General features: G+C 43.9%; 1 protein-coding gene across 1 annotated transcript; it reads right to left on the bottom strand.

Moving 5' to 3' along the window:
- Window positions 1–4,234: 4,234 nt before the first annotated feature.
- xaf1 (XIAP associated factor 1) lies at window positions 4,235–18,485 on the bottom strand (the record flags this gene model as incomplete). Its single annotated transcript, XM_079246656.1, has 6 exons — window positions 18,389–18,485; window positions 10,627–10,762; window positions 10,467–10,523; window positions 10,151–10,379; window positions 10,013–10,080; window positions 4,235–4,318 (listed from the first exon to the last, which is right to left on the bottom strand). Coding segments are annotated over exons 1-6 (612 nt in total), but the record flags the coding sequence as incomplete, so codon positions are not given.
- Window positions 18,486–18,687: the final 202 nt, after the last annotated feature.

Here is an 18,687-nt window from a genome sequence, read left to right on the forward strand (position 1 = left end):
TTGTTTTAGAAAAATCACTGGTTTTAATATAATTGATGTTGCTTTTCATCTTTTAATCTAGTTTAGTATAAAATACTTTACTGTAAAACTTAATTTGAGAACTGAAGTATTCAGTACTGAAGTATTAAACCAATGAGCTCATGTAATTATTTATTTCAGGATATCAGTGTGAAATAATATATATTTTTCCATTACCTCCTGGGTTATTCCTGTCTTTATGTGGATGTACTGAAAACCATTGATTTTTTTTTTTTTTTTTTTAAATTTATTTTGTATGTTTGCCGAACTGTAAATAGTATGAATGTTGTGAATTATTCTGTTTGGCCCTGTGAGGCAATGATTTTTAATGTTTATAAATATAAATGAGCTCATTTGTTGTTGGGTTGTTTTTTGTTTTTTTGTTTTTTAAAGAAAACTTTATTGTAACACAAAGACATTTAACAGTTTTGCAGCCAAGGTAAACGTGCATATTGATCCAGATTTGTTCTGGATATCAATGTAGAAGACATTAAGACTACTGCTCATACTTATTCCACCTGTCCAGGTGGTACCCTCACCAGTCCATTGCAGAGAACACTTCTCCATTAAATCTAATGGGAGAGTGTTCCCAAATTTATGACTGGTAGTGTATAATCTTCCAAAATGAGTGACAAAGGTTAGACCTGTATAACTTGGACATACTTTCACGTAGAAACTTCATTGGAAGTTTAAACATCTCACAGAGGGTTAGACTTCTAGCACTATAAGTTTTATGGTTTTGATGAAAAGGGAACGTATGTTACGTCACTCACCCTAAATATTTGTCCTTCAGAATTATTCATGAAAACTCAAACTTCTTTCACGTTCCCTGTTTTTCTGTACAGATATAAATCATAAGTCAAAGTGCAGCTATTTTTGTGTTCTTTAACCCAATGGGACCATCATTCCAGTCAGCTTTATCATTTTTTTCTCAGTTCACTTCAGAGCATGCAGTGCCCCCATCCAAACTCTCATTGAGTTCCATTGTTCATTTAGCCCAGGTTTTTTCCTTCAGGTAAAGAAGTGAAGTTTTTAACCTGCCAATAACATCAGAATAATAGAAATTCGATCTGTGTGTTCAGCTGATCCGGCTGACCCTCAGTTCAGTCATTCTTTGATACAGCTTAAAGTTTCATGGTTTAAAAGGGTCATTTCTGAGTCTTTGACTGCTTCTGGGAATCAGGACAGTATTTCTAGGAGTTGCCTTTCCCCCACATTCATGTGGACCTTCTTTATCACCATGGCAACCAGTTACACAGCTCATCCTTCTTCACACCAGATTCCAACATGGCCGATCTTATGAAGCATGTATTACAAAACCAAACTTTTTCTATAGTTTTCAGTGTTTATGCAAAGCAATGATCTCTCCTGTGAAGGTTTTGGACAATTCTCCTGACTCAGCATCTGCAATTCAACATCTCAGTCACCAATTTATGTCAATGTTTATCAGTCCTGGTCCTCGTAGTAGATAATTGTTCATTACAGAAGGTCTTGTTCTGGAGGCTGATAGCTGCTGCCAGGAATGACCTTCTGTATCTTTCAGTCTTACATCGGACCTGAAGAAGCCTCTCACTGCACACCCTCTCCACTGTGTTGTGGAGAGGGTGTGAAGAATCCTCCATCATCTTCATCAGCTTGTGCAGCATTCTTCTTTGGACAATCCGCTCCAGAGTTACTCCCAGCACAGAACCAGCTTTTTGATCAGTTTGTTGATTCTCTTCAAGTCTCTGGTTCTGGTGCTACTACCCCAGCAGATGCTGCAAAGCTGACTGCACTCTCCACAACAGACTTATAGAAGATATGCAACATCTTATTGATGTATTCAATGTTGTCATAAGCTACTTGGTACTTTCTCGTCAGCTGTTTTATCAAAACAATCTGTTTTAACCGCAACAGGAGAAATGTGGAAGTGGCAACTGTTCGCCTCATGCTTTTCCGTGTTAACCACGCCCACTTCCAATCTCCGACCAATCACACGATACTTCTCGGAGCCCCGCAAAAAGAAACTTCTGCCAGCCTAATGCGTCGAGAAATGTCTTCAAACATGTCTGCGAGAACAAACTGACCTAATTTTTAATTAATTCAAATCAAATGGATCTAGCAGCTTCTTATCAACCTGTGTATTGATTTCGTTCAGGTGTGTTGGAGCATGGAGACGAATAAAACCTCCTGGTTATCGGCCCTCAAGGACTGGAGTTTGACGCCTATGGCCTATAGGGACTTCTATTTAGGGGTTTGAATCATTTTCACATTGCAGTGGTCTCTGAAAGTTGCATGTTGTTGAATTTGGAAAACCACTGATATTTGTTGTCAAGCTCTTTAAAGCTGGGCAGGTAATGCTGGAGAGCTAGCAAGATTTGAAAGTAGCACCCTGTCTCGGCCCCTCCCCCTGTCTTGGCTCCTCCCCCTGTCTTGGCTCCTCCCTTGTCTTGGCTCCTCCATCGTCTTGGCTCCTACCCCTCTGGGTTCACTCCTTGCGTGATCCGAGGCTTTTTTCTTACCTCTACCAAGGAGGTCATGTTTTTACCATTGTTTATCTGTTTGTGTTCAAGATAACTCAAAAAGTTATGGACGGATTTCAATTAAATTTTCAGGAGTTGTTGGAAATGTGAAAAAGAAGAACTGATTTAATTTTGGTGGTGATCTGGATCACCATTTGGGTCCAGGAATTTTTTAAAGGCCTTGATGGAGGTTTGTGCTCTCCGAGTGCTTTTTTGTTCGCAGCTTTTTCCACCAACGATTTTCTCTTCCTCGGCTGTTTAGCAGGAGGAGGCAAATGAACCGAGTCGGGTTGGGAAAACTTTCCTGCATTTTCTCAAACATGTTTTCCTTCCGAGTTTCTTCTTCACTACTTTGTATTTTCATCCTAACATGCTGTTTATATGCAGGGTGTGGCTATCAGGTATGCGCTGCAGGAGAGGGAGGAGGGGAGCCAGGAGAAGAAGCTTATGAAATATAAGAAATGAACAATTTCAATTCAGTCGGAATGTTTGGATTGATCAGAGTTTTTACAGATTTACAGTAAACTGAGGGGTCTAACTACATTTCTTATTGTTCATGATTACATAATGTATAGACTACTATCAGGATGAGGAACCAGTTGACCCAGAGTAAAATAAAAGTCTCTGAGCAAGATTACCTACCCCAGGTTCTTGTTTGATCTGTTTGATGCAAAAAGCTGCTATTTGGTACATTTTGTCAATAAGCCTAATTACAGGGAAACTTTAATCATTTTCATATATCAGAAATATTAAAGCATAACTTGGTCAGAAATCCTTCTCTCTCAACACATGCATGGCTCCATTTATACCACAGACTGAACAGGTTGTAAGTCACATAGTCCAGGTTTTATTGTTGCAACATGACATGAAAAAGTCAGTAATTACAAACTCCAAGTATTCACTAGGAGCAGAAAGATGCAGCTGAAACAGCGCCAGGCTGAAGTCACATGACCAGACACGTGTGGAGGAGGCATCTTTAGTTACTGATCACTTTTCCTTCAATCAGATCATTTCCATCAGAGTTGACATCCTCTGTCATGCTTAGCTCGGCATGCATTTCTTCTTTCTCCTTAATATTAACTCAAAAACTTGTCGTTTTTTACATCTGACATGAGAACTTCCTGTCATTTGAGAGCAACTTGGAAACATCAGAAGTCAGAAACCCATTCAACCGTTACCTACGATTCTTCTGACTGGTTAATATGAATAAACATCGTGTTAGAGTTTAATCTCTGTTCTTGTTTTTAACATTAGATTCATCAGCAGCATAACATTGATTAAAAAGTAGAACATATAATTCATCAAGTCCTGAAACCACTAAAAGTTCAAAGATAAACCCAACAGACAGAGACCTTCGTTGAGAGAGGAAAGAAGCAAATGTCTCCGTAGCCTGGAAGTTCCCCGAGGCAGCAGATCTGGAGAAGGACGTCTCTCTCTAACTCCCTCAGAGTTTCAGGAAAATGTGGGTTCGGCATTTCATCTAAAACACACAGGAAGAAAAGGCTGTTACCACGGCAACACCAGTGTGTGTTTGGCGTGTGATTTAAGGCCGTTACCTCGTGCCAGCGGAGTGTGACAACAGGCAGAGCCAGGTGACAGTGTGGACAGGTGCTGATCTCATCCGGATCTCCTGCATCACCCTGTGGGTGTGTGAAGGACGGGCCCTTAAAGGCACCGCTTAATCTAGCAGTGGCCCCCTGCCCCGAGGTATCCTCCTCCTCCTCCTCCTCCTCCTCCTCCTCCTCCTCCTCTGGCTCAGCTTCTTCATCATCCCAGATGTTTGCTAGAAAACACTCCGTCTGGTGACACACAGAAAGCCCACGTTTACAGTAAACACAGTCTGCAGCGCCAATGCCGCATTCAATGACAAATGGAAACATGGAAACAAATCAAACACCAGGGAAAAGTCAGATTTCCCGGTCCGGATGTGAAACATTAAATAAAGTCCTGATTATCAGCTCATAAACTTTAGAGATGATGAGATTTTACAGGAAGGTGAAAAAGTTCCAGTGAAGGCATCATAACGTCCAGATGTGGAGGCCTGATGGTTCCACTCTGAGCTGTTTCTGGGATACATGAACGCATCACTAATGGACAGATTTCCAGACCGACTCGGTCCCACCAAACAAGAAAACAGCGGAATTCCAGAAACAAAACTATGTTTTGTTTGTTTGTTTGTTGGTAGGTACAGATACACATTACAGCAAACCATAAGTGACTGGAAACTGAAAAGGAATTAACTAAAATGTGCCTTTACCTCTGCAATGGCTGCTTAGTAATCATTAAAATAAAAATGTTTTTTTACTGATTTTCTTTGAGAAAACTTTTTAAAATTTCCTGATTTAGGAAACTTTTTCCCCCAAAGGTTCAAGTCCATGTAGAACTCTGCTGCATTCACAGTGAAACATGCTTCATACTTCCCATGTCGGCGTTAACACCACTTCATGCCAGTCGTTTTGTTATCATTATTACATTAGGTCAGGCTGTCCTCTGTCTGTCCACTGACTGTCCACTACCTGTCCTCTACCTGTCCTCTGACTGTCCACTACCTGTCCTCTACCTGTCCTCTGACTGTCCTCTACCTGTCCACTGACTGTCCACTACCTGTCCTCTACCTGTCCTCTGACTGTCCACTACCTGTCCTCTACCTGTCCTCTGACTGTCCACTACCTGTCCTCTACCTGTCCACTGACTGTCCACTACCTGTCCTCTACCTGTCCTCTGACTGTCCACTACCTGTCCTCTACCTGTCCACTGACTGTCCACTACCTGTCCTCTACCTGTCCTCTGACTGTCCACTACCTGTCCTCTACCTGTTCTCTGACTGTCCACTACCTGTCCACTACCTGTCCTCTACCTGTCCTCTGACTGTCCACTACCTGTCCTCTACCTGTCCTCTGACTGTCCACTACCTGTCCTCTACCTGTTCTCTGACTGTCCACTACCTGTCCTCTACCTGTCCTCTGTCTGTCCACTACCTGTCCTCTACCTGTCCTCTGACTGTCCACTACCTGTCCTCTACCTGTCCTCTGTCTGTCCACTACCTGTCCTCTACCTGTCCTCTGACTGTCCACTACCTGTCCTCTACCTGTCCTCTGACTGTCCACTACCTGTCCTCTGACTGTCCACTACCTGTCCTCTGTCTGTCCACTGACTGTCCACTACCTGTCCTCTACCTGTCCTCTGACTGTCCACTACCTGTCCTCTACCTGTCCTCTGACTGTCCACTACCTGTCCTCTGTCTGTCCTCTGACTGTCCACTACCTGTCCTCTACCTGTCCACTACCTGTCCTCTACCTGTCCTCTGACTGTCCACAACCTGTCCTCTACCTGTCCACTACCTGTCCTCTACCTGTCCACTGACTGTCCACTACCTGTCCTCTGACTGTTCACTACCTGTCCTCTACCTGTCCTCTGACTGTCCACTATCTGTCCACTACCTGTCCTCTACCTGTCCACTGACTGTCCACTACCTGTCCTCTATCTGTCCTCTGACTGTCCACTACCTGTCCTCTACCTGTCCTCTGACTGTCCACTACCTGTCCTCTACCTGTCCACTACCTGTCCTCTACCTGTCCTCTGACTGTCCACTACCTGTCCTCTACCTGTCCACTACCTGTCCTCTATCTGTCCTCTGACTGTCCACTACCTGTCCTCTACCTGTCCACTATCTGTCCACTACCTGTCCTCTACCTGTCCACTGACTGTCCACTACCTGTCCTCTATCTGTCCTCTGACTGTCCACTACCTGTCCTCTACCTGTCCTCTGACTGTCCACTACCTGTCCTCTGACTGTCCACTACCTGTCCTCTACCTGTCCACTGACTGTCCACTACCTGTCCTCTGACTGTCCACTACCTGTCCTCTATCTGTCCTCTGACTGTCCACTACCTGTCCTCTACCTGTCCTCTGACTGTTCACTACCTGTCCTCTACCTGTCCTCTGACTGTCCACTACCTGTCCTCTACCTGTCCACTGACTGTCCACTACCTGTCCTCTGACTGTCCACTACCTGTCCACCACCTGTCCACTGACTGTCCACTACCTGTCCACTACCTGCCCACTGACTGTCCACTACCTGTCCTCTACCTGTCCACTACCTGTCCTCTACCTGTCCTCTACCTGTCCACTGACTGTCCTCTACATGTCCACTACCTGTCCTCTACCTGTCCTCTACCTGTCCACTGACTGTCTACTACCTGTCCTCTGACTGTCCACTACCTGTCCTTTACCTGTCCTCTGACTGTCCTCTACCTGTCCACTACCTGTCCTCTACCTGTCCACTGACTGTCCACTACCTGTCCTCTACCTGTCCACTACCTGTCCTCTACCTGTCCACTGACTGTCCTCTACATGTCCACTACCTGTCCTCTACCTGTCCTCTACCTGTCCACTGACTGTCCACTACCTGTCCTCTGACTGTCCACTACCTGTCCTCTACCTGTCCTCTGACTGTCCACTACCTGTCCTCTACCTGTCCTCTGACTGTCCACTACCTGTCCTCTACCTGTCCACTACCTGTCCTCTACCTGTCCACTACCTGTCCACTATCTGTCCACTACCTGTCCTCTACCTGTCCTCTGACTGTCCACTACCTGTCCTTTACCTGTCCTCTGACTGTCCTCTACCTGTCCACTACCTGTCCTCTACCTGTCCACTGACTGTCCACTACCTGTCCTCTACCTGTCCACTACCTGTCCTCTACCTGTCCACTGACTGTCCACTACCTGTCCTCTGACTGTCCACTACCTGTCCTCTACCTGTCCTCTGACTGTCCACTACCTGTCCTCTACCTGTTCTCTGACTGTCCACTACCTGTCCTCTACCTGTCCTCTGACTGTCCACTACCTGTCCTCTACCTGTCCACTACCTGTCCTCTACCTGTCCACTGACTGTCCACTACCTGTCCTCTGACTGTCCACTACCTGTCCTCTACCTGTCCACTGACTGTCCACTATCTGTCCACTACCTGTCCTCTACCAGTCCACTGACTGTCCACTACCTGTCCTCTACCTGTCCACTGACTGTCCACTACCTGTCCTCTGACTGTTCACTACCTGTCCTCTACCTGTCCTCTGACTGTCCACTACCTGTCCACTACCTGTCCTCTACCTGTCCACTGACTGTCCACTACCTGTCCTCTGACTGTCCACTACCTGTCCTCTATCTGTCCTCTGACTGTCCACTACCTGTCCTCTACCTGTCCTATGACTGTCCACTACCTGTCCTCTACCTGTTCTCTGACTGTCCACTACCTGTCCTCTACCTGTCCTCTGACTGTCCACAACCTGTCCTCTACCTGTCCACTACCTGTCCTCTACCTGTCCACTGACTGTCCACTACCTGTCCTCTGACTGTTCACTACCTGTCCTCTGACTGTCCACTATCTGTCCACTACCTGTCCTCTATCTGTCCTCTGACTGTCCACTACCTGTCCTCTACCTGTCCTCTGACTGTCCACTACCTGTCCTCTACCTGTCCACTACCTGTCCTCTACCTGTCCTCTGACTGTCCACTACCTGTCCTCTACCTGTTCTCTGACTGTCCACTACCTGTCCTCTACCTGTCCTCTGACTGTCCACTACCTGTCCTCTACCTGTCCACTACCTGTCCTCTACCTGTCCACTACCTGTCCTCTGACTGTTCACTACCTGTCCTCTACCTGTCCTCTGACTGTCCACTATCTGTCCACTACCTGTCCTCTACCTGTCCACTGACTGTCCACTACCTGTCCTCTATCTGTCCTCTGACTGTCCACTACCTGTCCTCTACCTGTCCTCTGACTGTCCACTACCTGTCCTCTACCTGTCCACTGACTGTCCACTACCTGTCCTCTGACTGTCCACTACCTGTCCACCACCTGTCCACTGACTGTCCACTACCTGTCCTCTACCTGTCCTCTACCTGTCTACTACCTGTCCTCTACCTGTCCACTACCTGTCCACTACCTGTCCTCTACCTGTCCACTGACTGTCCACTGAGTTCTGAATTAGCTGCAGTTGTTGGATAGATACAGTAATAAGTTACAGTAATAAAGATGAAAGCCTGGACCAGTTATTCCAGATCCTGCTTCACATCAGATCTTTTCCCTTCATGCAAACTTAAAGTGACAGTAAAGAGAGAAAGAGACAGCAGGAGATAAGACGGGTCTGACTCCAACTGGAAGGAGACACTTCAACAAGACAGGATGTTGAGTTAGCCGTCGTTCCAGGTTTAGCAGTGTAAAGTGGAACTATTATGTGCATTTCAGACTAATTTATTTTTATTTCTGAGACCAGAAGAACTGGGATTGATCGAGTTATTGTCACAAATGGCTTTATTTACTTCAGACCGACCCTCTCTGTAGGCTGTCAGATCAGCCTGTGGGCAAAACGAGTGGATTGAGACTCTTCCGCATTAAGCCCCGCCTCCCACCACTGCACTACATCAGGAGCGCGCACTGCAGCTGCTTTCACCGTCATTGTAACATCTCATAAACAGAAGGATTAGGCTGATATGAACTCAATAAAAAAAAACAAAATACAATGTCAACACATAGCATACAGCCCTACATGTTGGAACCTGAATCAGAGCCTGAAAACTAAGTGGAAAACAGCAACCCACAGCAACGAATGCAGCAGGATGTCTCTCTTTGGTAAACTCACCAGCCATCGTTGGAAATAACTTTATCCCACGTTTTCCACCCGCCTGATGTATTTGTACATGCCCTTGTTAACCAGTAGAAGGTAACCAATCACCGAACCTTATCCCCCGGGACGTCACAAGGATTTCCAAGTAGAAAAAACTCTCTAAAATGACGCGTTTTTCGTCGCCATGGAAACCGAATGGAGAGCGCGCTGGAACTCAAACTCAAACTCAAACATGTGTTTAGGTAATAAAAAACAGTGTCGTTCACATGTCTGATGAGGATTCAACACTGTAACACTGTAGAAAGCTCAGAAAACCAGAAATACCATCATAGCACCACTTTAATATTTTGCTTTCTCTTTTTCTTCTCTGGAGTTGAAATGAATTCACTGAGATCTAATAACAATTAATGTAATAAAAATAATTATTTTTTTCTTATTTTTCATTTTTAATTAATTTTCTAAATAGCAAAGTAGTTTACTTTACTATTTAGAATTAAATTATTTTAAAGTAATTTATTAATTATCACATTCAGAATAAATCCTAATTTTTTACTTAAATTTTTTTTATTAATTTTTCTAAAATATTTTTATTTGAACATTTTTCACAAAATAGTGCAAATTTTTCACTAAAACCTAAGCTCATACTGCACCCTTACATTTTTTTGTTTTTTTACATTTTTTAATCATTACATAATGTCCTGCTGTCTGTCCTCTATGTTGACATGAAGCTATAAAATAATTGAAATTGTAAAATAATAATAACACTCACAGTACAGAACAACACTATTTAATTTGAAATTCAATCTGCATCTGCTACTAAATGAACATTTGTACTTGATAAAATATAATATTAACCATAAATACCTCATGTTTGTCTATATCCTCAGCTGGAAATGAACCAGAACATCTGCTGCACGTCACAGTTATGTTTGCTGCAGACAGACAGACAGTAAGCGTTATACATCCTGAGATTGTTTCCTGCTGAATCTGCCCTCTTCATACCTGCAGTGGTTGAAGGGTTGCGGTCAGCTGGAGGAGGACCGGCATTCTGGTCGGGCGTGGAGCAGGTCCGGATGTGCTCCGCCTGGTCTCTCAGTCGGACGTAGCGGCCGCAGTCCCTGCAGAGCTCAGTACGACTCCCACAGACCACGCGGTGCTCATCCAGATCCTTCCACGGAACCTCCAGCTCGCAGAAGTCGCACTTCTGCAGACGCTCCACACACTGGTCAGACTGCGAGGTCAAGGAGAAACACACAGGTAACACACAGGCCGTCCTTCCTGCAGAGCTGCTGCTCATGTTCAGGTAAACCAGACTCACCTCATGATCCAGGAGTTGACATCGTTCCATCTTCTTGTTGCACTTGGAGCATCTCACCTTTAAACACGCAAGTCGTTACAAAACATACAACACACAGCAACTTAGTGATCGTACAAGATAAACATCATCCTATTGTGACTGTATGTGTGTGTGTATGCACCTGTGTGTGTTGCTCCTCCCTGTGTTGGATCAGCTGATCTCTGGGAACGGTGTCGTTGCAGTCGGGACAGAGGCATAAGAAGCGGCTGCAGTGAGACTCGTGCAGAGCAAAGTTGGCCTCCGCGACCTCCCTGTGGCTTCAACACACAGACGTGGAAGCGTGAGGAGAAACCACTTTGCTTTCATTAAAGGTGCTGCAATATCTCAGCTGTAGACTTTAAGACATTAATAAATGTGAGGTTTATTGTTTGTTTGTTTCATGCAGAGCCATACGGAGGTTAAAGGTGGAGTATGTAAGATTTTCAATATTTTCTAAATAAATTTACTAATAAAATAACTACAATCATAATTAGAAAGTTTTTTGAACATGTAGGTTCCAGTCTGTCCATATTTGATGCGTAATTAAATTACAAGTTTAATTAATGACAAATGACAAAAAGCACTCTTTTTTTACTGGTAGGCAAACATTTAAGAAGGGTCTTTGTCATTAATTAAACTTGTAATTTAATAACACATCAAATATGGACAGACTGGAACCTACGTGTTTTAAAAAAAAACTATTATGATTGTAGTTATTTTTTTAGTTAATTTTTTTTTTAAATATTGAAAATCTTACATACTCCACCTTTAACAGAAATAATTTAATTATTCAAATAAGTTCAGTCACTGATCTTTAGCTGTATCATAAAAACAAACATGGATTTTTTTGACTAATAATTTAGAAACAAAAACAACTTCAAATCCAAAGTTTTTTTTTATTCAAGATCTTTTTTATTAAGATTTTCTTTCTTAACAAACATACACAAAGAAAAAAGAAAAGAGAGAAACTCCAGAACATTTACACCAGCCCACAGGAGGTAGGCAGATGCAGGAGCCATAGGTACAGTGCAATGAAGGGGTAAGGATTGAGAGAGACCTAACAAAACAATAGCACACAAAAAAAATAAATAAATAAAATAATAAAATAAAATAAATTTTAAAAAAAAAAAGAGGAAAATGAACACCCGGAACCCTGTTTCCCTACTTGGTCAGAGTCAGTTTGGAGGCATGAGCCAGTGAATGAATGACTTGTGAAATAATGCTTCATGTTATAAGCCTAAAGCTGCACTAGAAGTCCTGCTCCCATGTCTTATGGAAAGTATTTAAAAAGGGTCCCCACGTCTCCTGAAACTTCCTGCTCTTGTGCTGTAGTGAGCATCTAATCTTTTCAAGCTTCAAACAGGACATCAGATCCACTAGCCATTGCTTATGTGTTGGAGGGACAGTGTCACGCCATTTGAGTAGAACACAGCGTCTAGCCACAAGAGAAGCGAAAGACAGTGTGTGATGATTTATTGAGGATAAAGGCATCACCTCCCCGGTGATGCCGAACAGAGCCGTTAGGGGGTTCGGCGGTAGTCTAACTTTTATTAACAGAGATAAAGTAGAGAAAACCTCTGACCAGAACTTGCCGAGTCTGGGGCAGGACCAGAACATATGAATGAGTGTGGCCTCAGAAGTTTTGCACTTATCACAGAATGGACTGATGCTTGGGTAAATGCGTGAGAGCTTGGATTTAGTGAGGTGAGCCCTGTGGACTACCTTAAACTGAATTAAGCAGTGGCGGGTGCAGAGAGAGGATGAATTGATCCGTTTAAATATTAAATTCCAAGTTTTATGTGACAGGGACATGCCTAGGTCCTCCTCCCATGCAGCTCTGATCTGGGTCTCTGGAGGTGGTTTTAGATTTGAGAGGAGGTTGTAGAGGACTGATATCGGCCTTTTCTGGGACAGGTTTAGAGAGAGAACTGTTTCAATGATGGTTGGGTCCGGAAGAGTGACAAGGCCAGGCTTAAAAGAGTGCAAATAGTGCCTAACTTGTAAGTATCTAAAAAAAATCAGATTTAGGAAGTCCAAAAACGTTACTTAACTGGTCAAATGAGGCCAGTGTCTTGTCTATAAACAGATCTTTGAAAGTAGTGATGCCCTTGTGCCATTCCAAAAAACCAGAGTCAGTGAGGGAGGGCTTGAAGAGGTGGTTGGAAGCCACTGGGCTTAAAAGGGAGAAATCATGTAGACTAAAGTGTGCCCTGAACTGTGCCCATATCCTTAAAGAATGTTTAACCACTGGGTTGACGATAGACGTGATGGGGAGAGGAAGTGGGGAGCAAAGAATGGCAAAAGTAGAGGTTGATCTGTCCTGGTGTAGTTCCATCTCTACCCAGTCAGGACGGTTTGAACGGTTGGCGTAAAAAGACCAAGATGCCAAGCAGCGTAAATTTGTGGCCCAGTAGTAGAGACAGAAATTTGGGAGGGCAAAACCACCACTAGCCTGAGTTTTTTGCAAGTGGGTTTTGCCGACACGGGGACGCTTACCCTGCCAAATGAAAGATGAGAGAGTTGAGTCAAGCTGATTAAAAAAAGAAATGGGAATAAACGTAGGTAGGACCTGGAAGAGATATAAAAATTTGGGCAAGATGTTCATCTTAATGGAGTTAATACGCCCTACAAAAGACAAAGATAAAGGTGACCACTGTGCCAGTGTTTGTTTACACTGATTTAATAAAGGAGAATAATTTTCTTTGAATAGGTCTCTGTGTTTTCTTGTGACTGATATCCCCAGGTACGTAAATTTATTCTCTACAACTCTGAAAGGTAGATTTGTGTAATCCTCTGAGCGAGCTTTGTTGTTGATGGGGAAAAGTTCACTTTTGTCCAGGTTTAGTTTATAACCTGACAGCTTTCCAAACTGACTGAGCAATGACAGTGCGGCAGGCAGTGAGGTGTGAGGGTTCGAAATGAAGAGGAGAAGGTCGTCCGCATAGAGGGAGACTTTGTGTTCTGTACCGTTTCTCCAGATACCCGGAATGTCTGTACAGCTTCTGAGGGCTGCAGCAAGTGGTTCAATGGTTAGGTCAAAGAGCATAGGGCTTAAAGGGCATCCCTGACGGGTTCCTCTATGTAGACTGAAAGGTTTCGATTGCTGGCGATTGGTCCGAATTGATGCAATAGGGTGCGAGTACATTAGTTTAATCCATGAGGAGAAGTTGGGACCGAAGCCAAATTTGTCAAGAACAGCAAAGAGAAAGCTAAACTCAACACGGTCAAAGGCCTTTTCAGCGTCAAGGGAAACAACGCATTCAGGGACAGACTCAGGGGAGGTGTAAATGATGTCAAACAGCCGACGAGTGTTAAAGTACGAGTGCCTATTCTTTATGAAACCTGTTTGGTCCAGTGAGATTATTGTAGGGAGAGCCTTCTCCAACCTAAGAGCTAGGACCTTTGCTAGGATTTTAGCATCTGAGTTTAGGAGGGAAATAGGTCTGTATGAAGCACGGTCTAGAGGGTCTTTCCCTTTCTTAGCGATGAGGGTAATACATGCCTCGAAGAAAGATTTGGGAAGGGATCCTGATCTGAAAGAGTCAGAGAGGACCAGAGATAAGTGTGGAGAGAGCAGCGGGGAAAACTTTTAAAAAAATTCTATCGGGAACCCGTCGGGGCCCGGGCATTTTCCTGATTGCATTGAGGATATGGCAAGAGTGATTTCTGTGGTAGAAATGGGATCATCAAGTGTTTTCCTAAGATCTGGGGCTAGTGTAGGGACATCCAAATTGTTTAAAAACTCACTAATTGTATCTTGGCCAGTTTGGAACTCTGAGGTGTAAAGTTGGGAGTAATAGTCTCTGAACGCGTCATTAATTTGTGAGTGATCGAAGGTTGTGCGACCATCAGGTAACCGAATCTCAGGGATGCCCAGCTTCGCTCTAGAGCCTCGGAGCTGATGAGCTAGTAGCTTATCAGGTTTATCTCCATGAACATAGAACCGAGTTTTGTTTTTCAAGAGCATACGTTCAGCGGAGTGAGTTGAGAGTAGGTCAAATTTGGTTTGAAGTTCTATCCACTTAGTATAAAGATCTGGGTTCTGAGTTTGAGCATATTGTTTGTCAATATTCCTAATTTGATTAGCTATGTCTAAGCGTTCTTGAACAGACTTTCGTCTCAGCTGCGAAGTGTATGAAATGACCTGACCCCGCAAGTAGGCTTTAAGGGCATCCCAGACAACCAGATTGGACATCTCAGGGGAAGTGTTTGTGGTAAAGAAGAATGATATTTCTCTTTCCACGAATTCTATGAAATTTTCATCAGACAGTAGGGTTGAATTAAATCTCCACTGTCTGCTACTCTGTGGAATGCCAGGGAGGGATAAGCATAGCGTAATGGGGGCGTGATCGGAGATCGTGATACTCTGGTAGGCACAGGACTGGGCAAGTGGTATAAATTGGTTATCTATCAAAAAATAGTCAATCCTGGAGTAAGTGTGATGTACGTGCGACAAGAATGAATAATCCCTGTCAGTTGGATGTAGAGTGCGCCACACATCGCAGACACCATAATCTGATAGGAAGGCTTGAATGAGAGAAGCTGACCTGCTTAATAGGCTGGTGTTCTTGGAGGAACGGTCCAAGACCGGGTTAAGGCAACAGTTAAAATCCCCACCAAGTATGGGGCTATAAACGTTAAGGTCAGGCAATAAAGAAAACAACCGTTTGAAAAAGTCTGTGTCGTCCGAATTGGGGGCGTATATGTTCACCAACACAACCAGCGTATTGAATAATCTCCCGGCAACGATAACATATCTGCCATATTTATCAGGGGTCACAAAATGAGGCTCAAAAGAGATATGGGGACTGATAAGAATCGAGACTCCCCTGGCCTTGGCCTGAAAAGAAGAGTGGTAGCGCTGTCCCCTCCAACCGGCTAGTAGACGCTCACTATCTGAACAGCGAAGATGAGTTTCTTGCAGGAAAGCTATCTCTGTTCGAAGTTGTTTAAGGTGTGAGAGGACCCTTTTCCTCTTAATTGGATGGTTAAGACCTTTAACATTCCAGCTCAGGAAGTTAGTAGAACTGTCCATGGAGGCTTAGGACTGGAGCTGTTATGTATGTAGAGCAGGATGAGTGACAGCAGCGGGAAATGCTTACGGCAGCCAAGCACCAGGCTGAAGTGATTAATGGGGAAAATACAAAAAGAATGCAGCATAACTGACCGAGAAAGGGACCCTAACTACCCCAATATAAAGATAGCTGCTAAAAACAAAGCAGCAAGCTCTCCAAAACCAACATTCTACAATCACTATACTTCCAAACAGCTTATTCTAGCTCCAGAGTAGCTGTAAAAGTGGGTCTGAGCACCCCAAGTGTAACAGTAACAAAGCAAGACTGCTCAAGTGGTGTGAAGGCACATCTGCTCAGTTAACAATGCAGCAAGAACTCTTTAATGCCCGGTCAGTCACCGGAAATAAAACAATTTACTTACAGTCCAAACTCAATTCCCCATGACAGGTAGGCTGTTAACAGATTATGCATTAAATCTGCTTGCTGGGTAATAAAAACGGAGTCAATCATAACTGATCAGGCGATCGGTGGAAGACTGCTGATATACCGGTTCGCTTCATCCACAGAGCCGATCCATTTTCTGGCGCCGCCGGGCAGGGTGAGACGGAGCCTGGCTGGGTAAAGCAGGGCAGGCTTCAGACCGCGGTTATAAAGTTCGGTCATGACGTTCCGGTACTCCGCCCGCTGGTTGACAACTTCAGGGCTGTAATCCTCCAGGATAAGGATGGGCTTCCCACGAAATTCGAGTTTCCCTCGGCGGCGAGCCTCTCTGATGAGAAGCTCTTTGGTCTGGTAACGGTGTAGGCGAAGAATGACTGGCCGCGGGCGCTGTCCGGAAGCAGGTTTGGGCGCCAAGGAGCGGTGAGCCCGGTCTATCTCTGGCGGGGAAGGCAGTGTCTCTTTTCCGAACACCTCACACAGCAGAACCGAGAAGAATTTGGTGGGAGCTCCGCTTTCCGTCGATTCCGGTAGGCCCAGTATTCGGATGTTCTGGCGTCTGCTCCGACTCTCCAGGTCGGTGACTTTAGCGGTTAGCTTAGCATTAGCTTCACGAAGGCTGGAGCAAGAGTCTTCAAGATCCTTTAACCGCTGACCAAGGTCTTCTGAAGCCAGCTCCAGGGATGAAACGCGCTGACCGTGGTCCTCCACCATGAGGCGTGTTTGGTCCAGCTTCGAATCCAGCAGGTTAAAGGAGGTTCTGAATTCTGTGGCCAGCGCCTCACGGTGCTGCTCGAGCAGTGCGGTAATAGCCTCCAGCGTCAAGCTAGCGTCTTCTTTCTTGGCAGATTTGGTGTGTTTAGAAGACATTATGTGCGTTGGGACTCGAGTTGGTCGGCTTGACGATTAAAAAGTGAAATATACTTTCCGTCCTGAGCAGCGTTAGAGGGGACTGGATGTTAAAAATAAAAAAAGATTACTGGAGCCGTAAAAGCATGCGACTACGCCATAAACGCATCAACCCGGAAGCCTCAAATCCAAAGTTTGGCAATAAAAACATGCAGGTGTTTCTACTGATAACAAGCTGGACGCTGCCTCTCCTCTTTATTCTGCAGGACACGTCGCCCGTGCTTCCTACCAAGAATTCCACGTTTTCTTCCATCTGACCACAGAACCAGTTTCTAGTTTGCCTCAGACCATTTTAAATGAGCTTCGCTCCAGAGAAGACGGTCGTGTTTCTGGATCATGTTCACAAATGGCTTCTTCTTTGCATGATGGAGCTTTAACCTACATCTTTGGATTTCAGGGTGATGTGTTCACAGACAAAGATTTCTGGGAAATTTCCAGAGTCCGTGCAGTGATTTCCAGTAGAAAAGCCTGATGACCCTAAGATCACCAGCATCCACTTTTGATCTTTGTCCCATCCATACAGGGATTCCTTCTATTTCTCAGAATCTTTTATATTATATGCTGAAGATCGTGGCCCTTTCAAATTTTATGTTGAGAAGCATTTTTTCTGAAAGCCTTTCTTAATCCTTAGAAACAGTTTGTCTCATCAGCTTCACATCTGAGAGGCTCTGCCTCCCTAAAGTGCGCCTTTTATACCGAGTCATGTGACTAATTTATTTACAATAAGCCTAACTAGTTTTTAAATTATCTAAGTTTTTGTGCCATTTACTTTTCCAGCCTATTGTTGCCCACATCCCAACTTTTTACAGATATGTTCCTTCCATCAGAATGAAAATAAATTTTCCATTTAATAATAAAATATCTCATCTCCAGAATCTGATATGTTGTTGATGTTCTGCTAAAAATAAAATATGGATCGATTAGATTTTTTTGTGGGGGTGTTACAACATTTATTAATATCCTAATAACCTCTAAGGAGAAACTAATAGTAAAAGTAATTTATCAATGTTATAAATGAAGAAACTTAGATTTTTTTTTTTTTTAAACAATACAAGAAAATGCCAAAGGGAAAAGAAAAATATTAATATTTTATTTTCCAACCTCTAGAAATTAAACTAAAAGTCTAAACTAAATGTTAGACTCTGTTATTTGTCATTTTCTGTTCTGGTTTCACTGATCTGGAAATCTGATGAAAACAAAAGCAGCAGTGACACCATCCTCTTCCTCACCAGCGAGATGAAGTTGTTATAAAACTTAAAGCAGATTCTTTGTTTGTTTTTCTTTTTAATCTGAACCGAATTAAAACTGGGGTTTTTTCTGAACATTGAACAAATAAAACATTTCAGTTAAGTTACGATTTGCTTTTTAAAATAAATAAATGAGTCTTCAGATGAGCCTGTTCGACACTTCTGATACTATTGATCAAGTTACCAGGGTGTGACGACACAACAAACAAATCTGAACCTGTTTCTGTCCACCTTCATTTTCCCTCCTGTCCAACCTGTAACACACACCGGTGTGTGTCCTCCTCCGAGGTCTTACCACTGTCCACAGGTGCGCGTGCTTTCCGTGTCTTCCATGAGGAGAAATTTAATGTTTGAGGAGTTCAGGTCTTCTCCTCAGTTCATTTCAGTGAAACAGAAAGTGAAAGTGTCCTGTGCGCAGCGCGCTGCTGCTCCACCAGAGGGGGCGCGCGCAGCACACCTGGCAACCGGCGCGCGCATTCCTTCAGTCCGTCTGAAGACTGCTTTCACCCTCCTCTGAAAAGTCCAAACAAGCTGAAGCTTCAGCAGGTTTTCCAGCTGTTTTCAGTCTGAACGTAAACGATGTCAAACGTCTCG

Source organism: Telmatherina bonti (genome assembly GCF_933228915.1).
Source record: "Telmatherina bonti genome assembly, chromosome: 9".
Lineage (NCBI taxonomy): Eukaryota > Metazoa > Chordata > Actinopteri > Atheriniformes > Telmatherinidae > Telmatherina > Telmatherina bonti.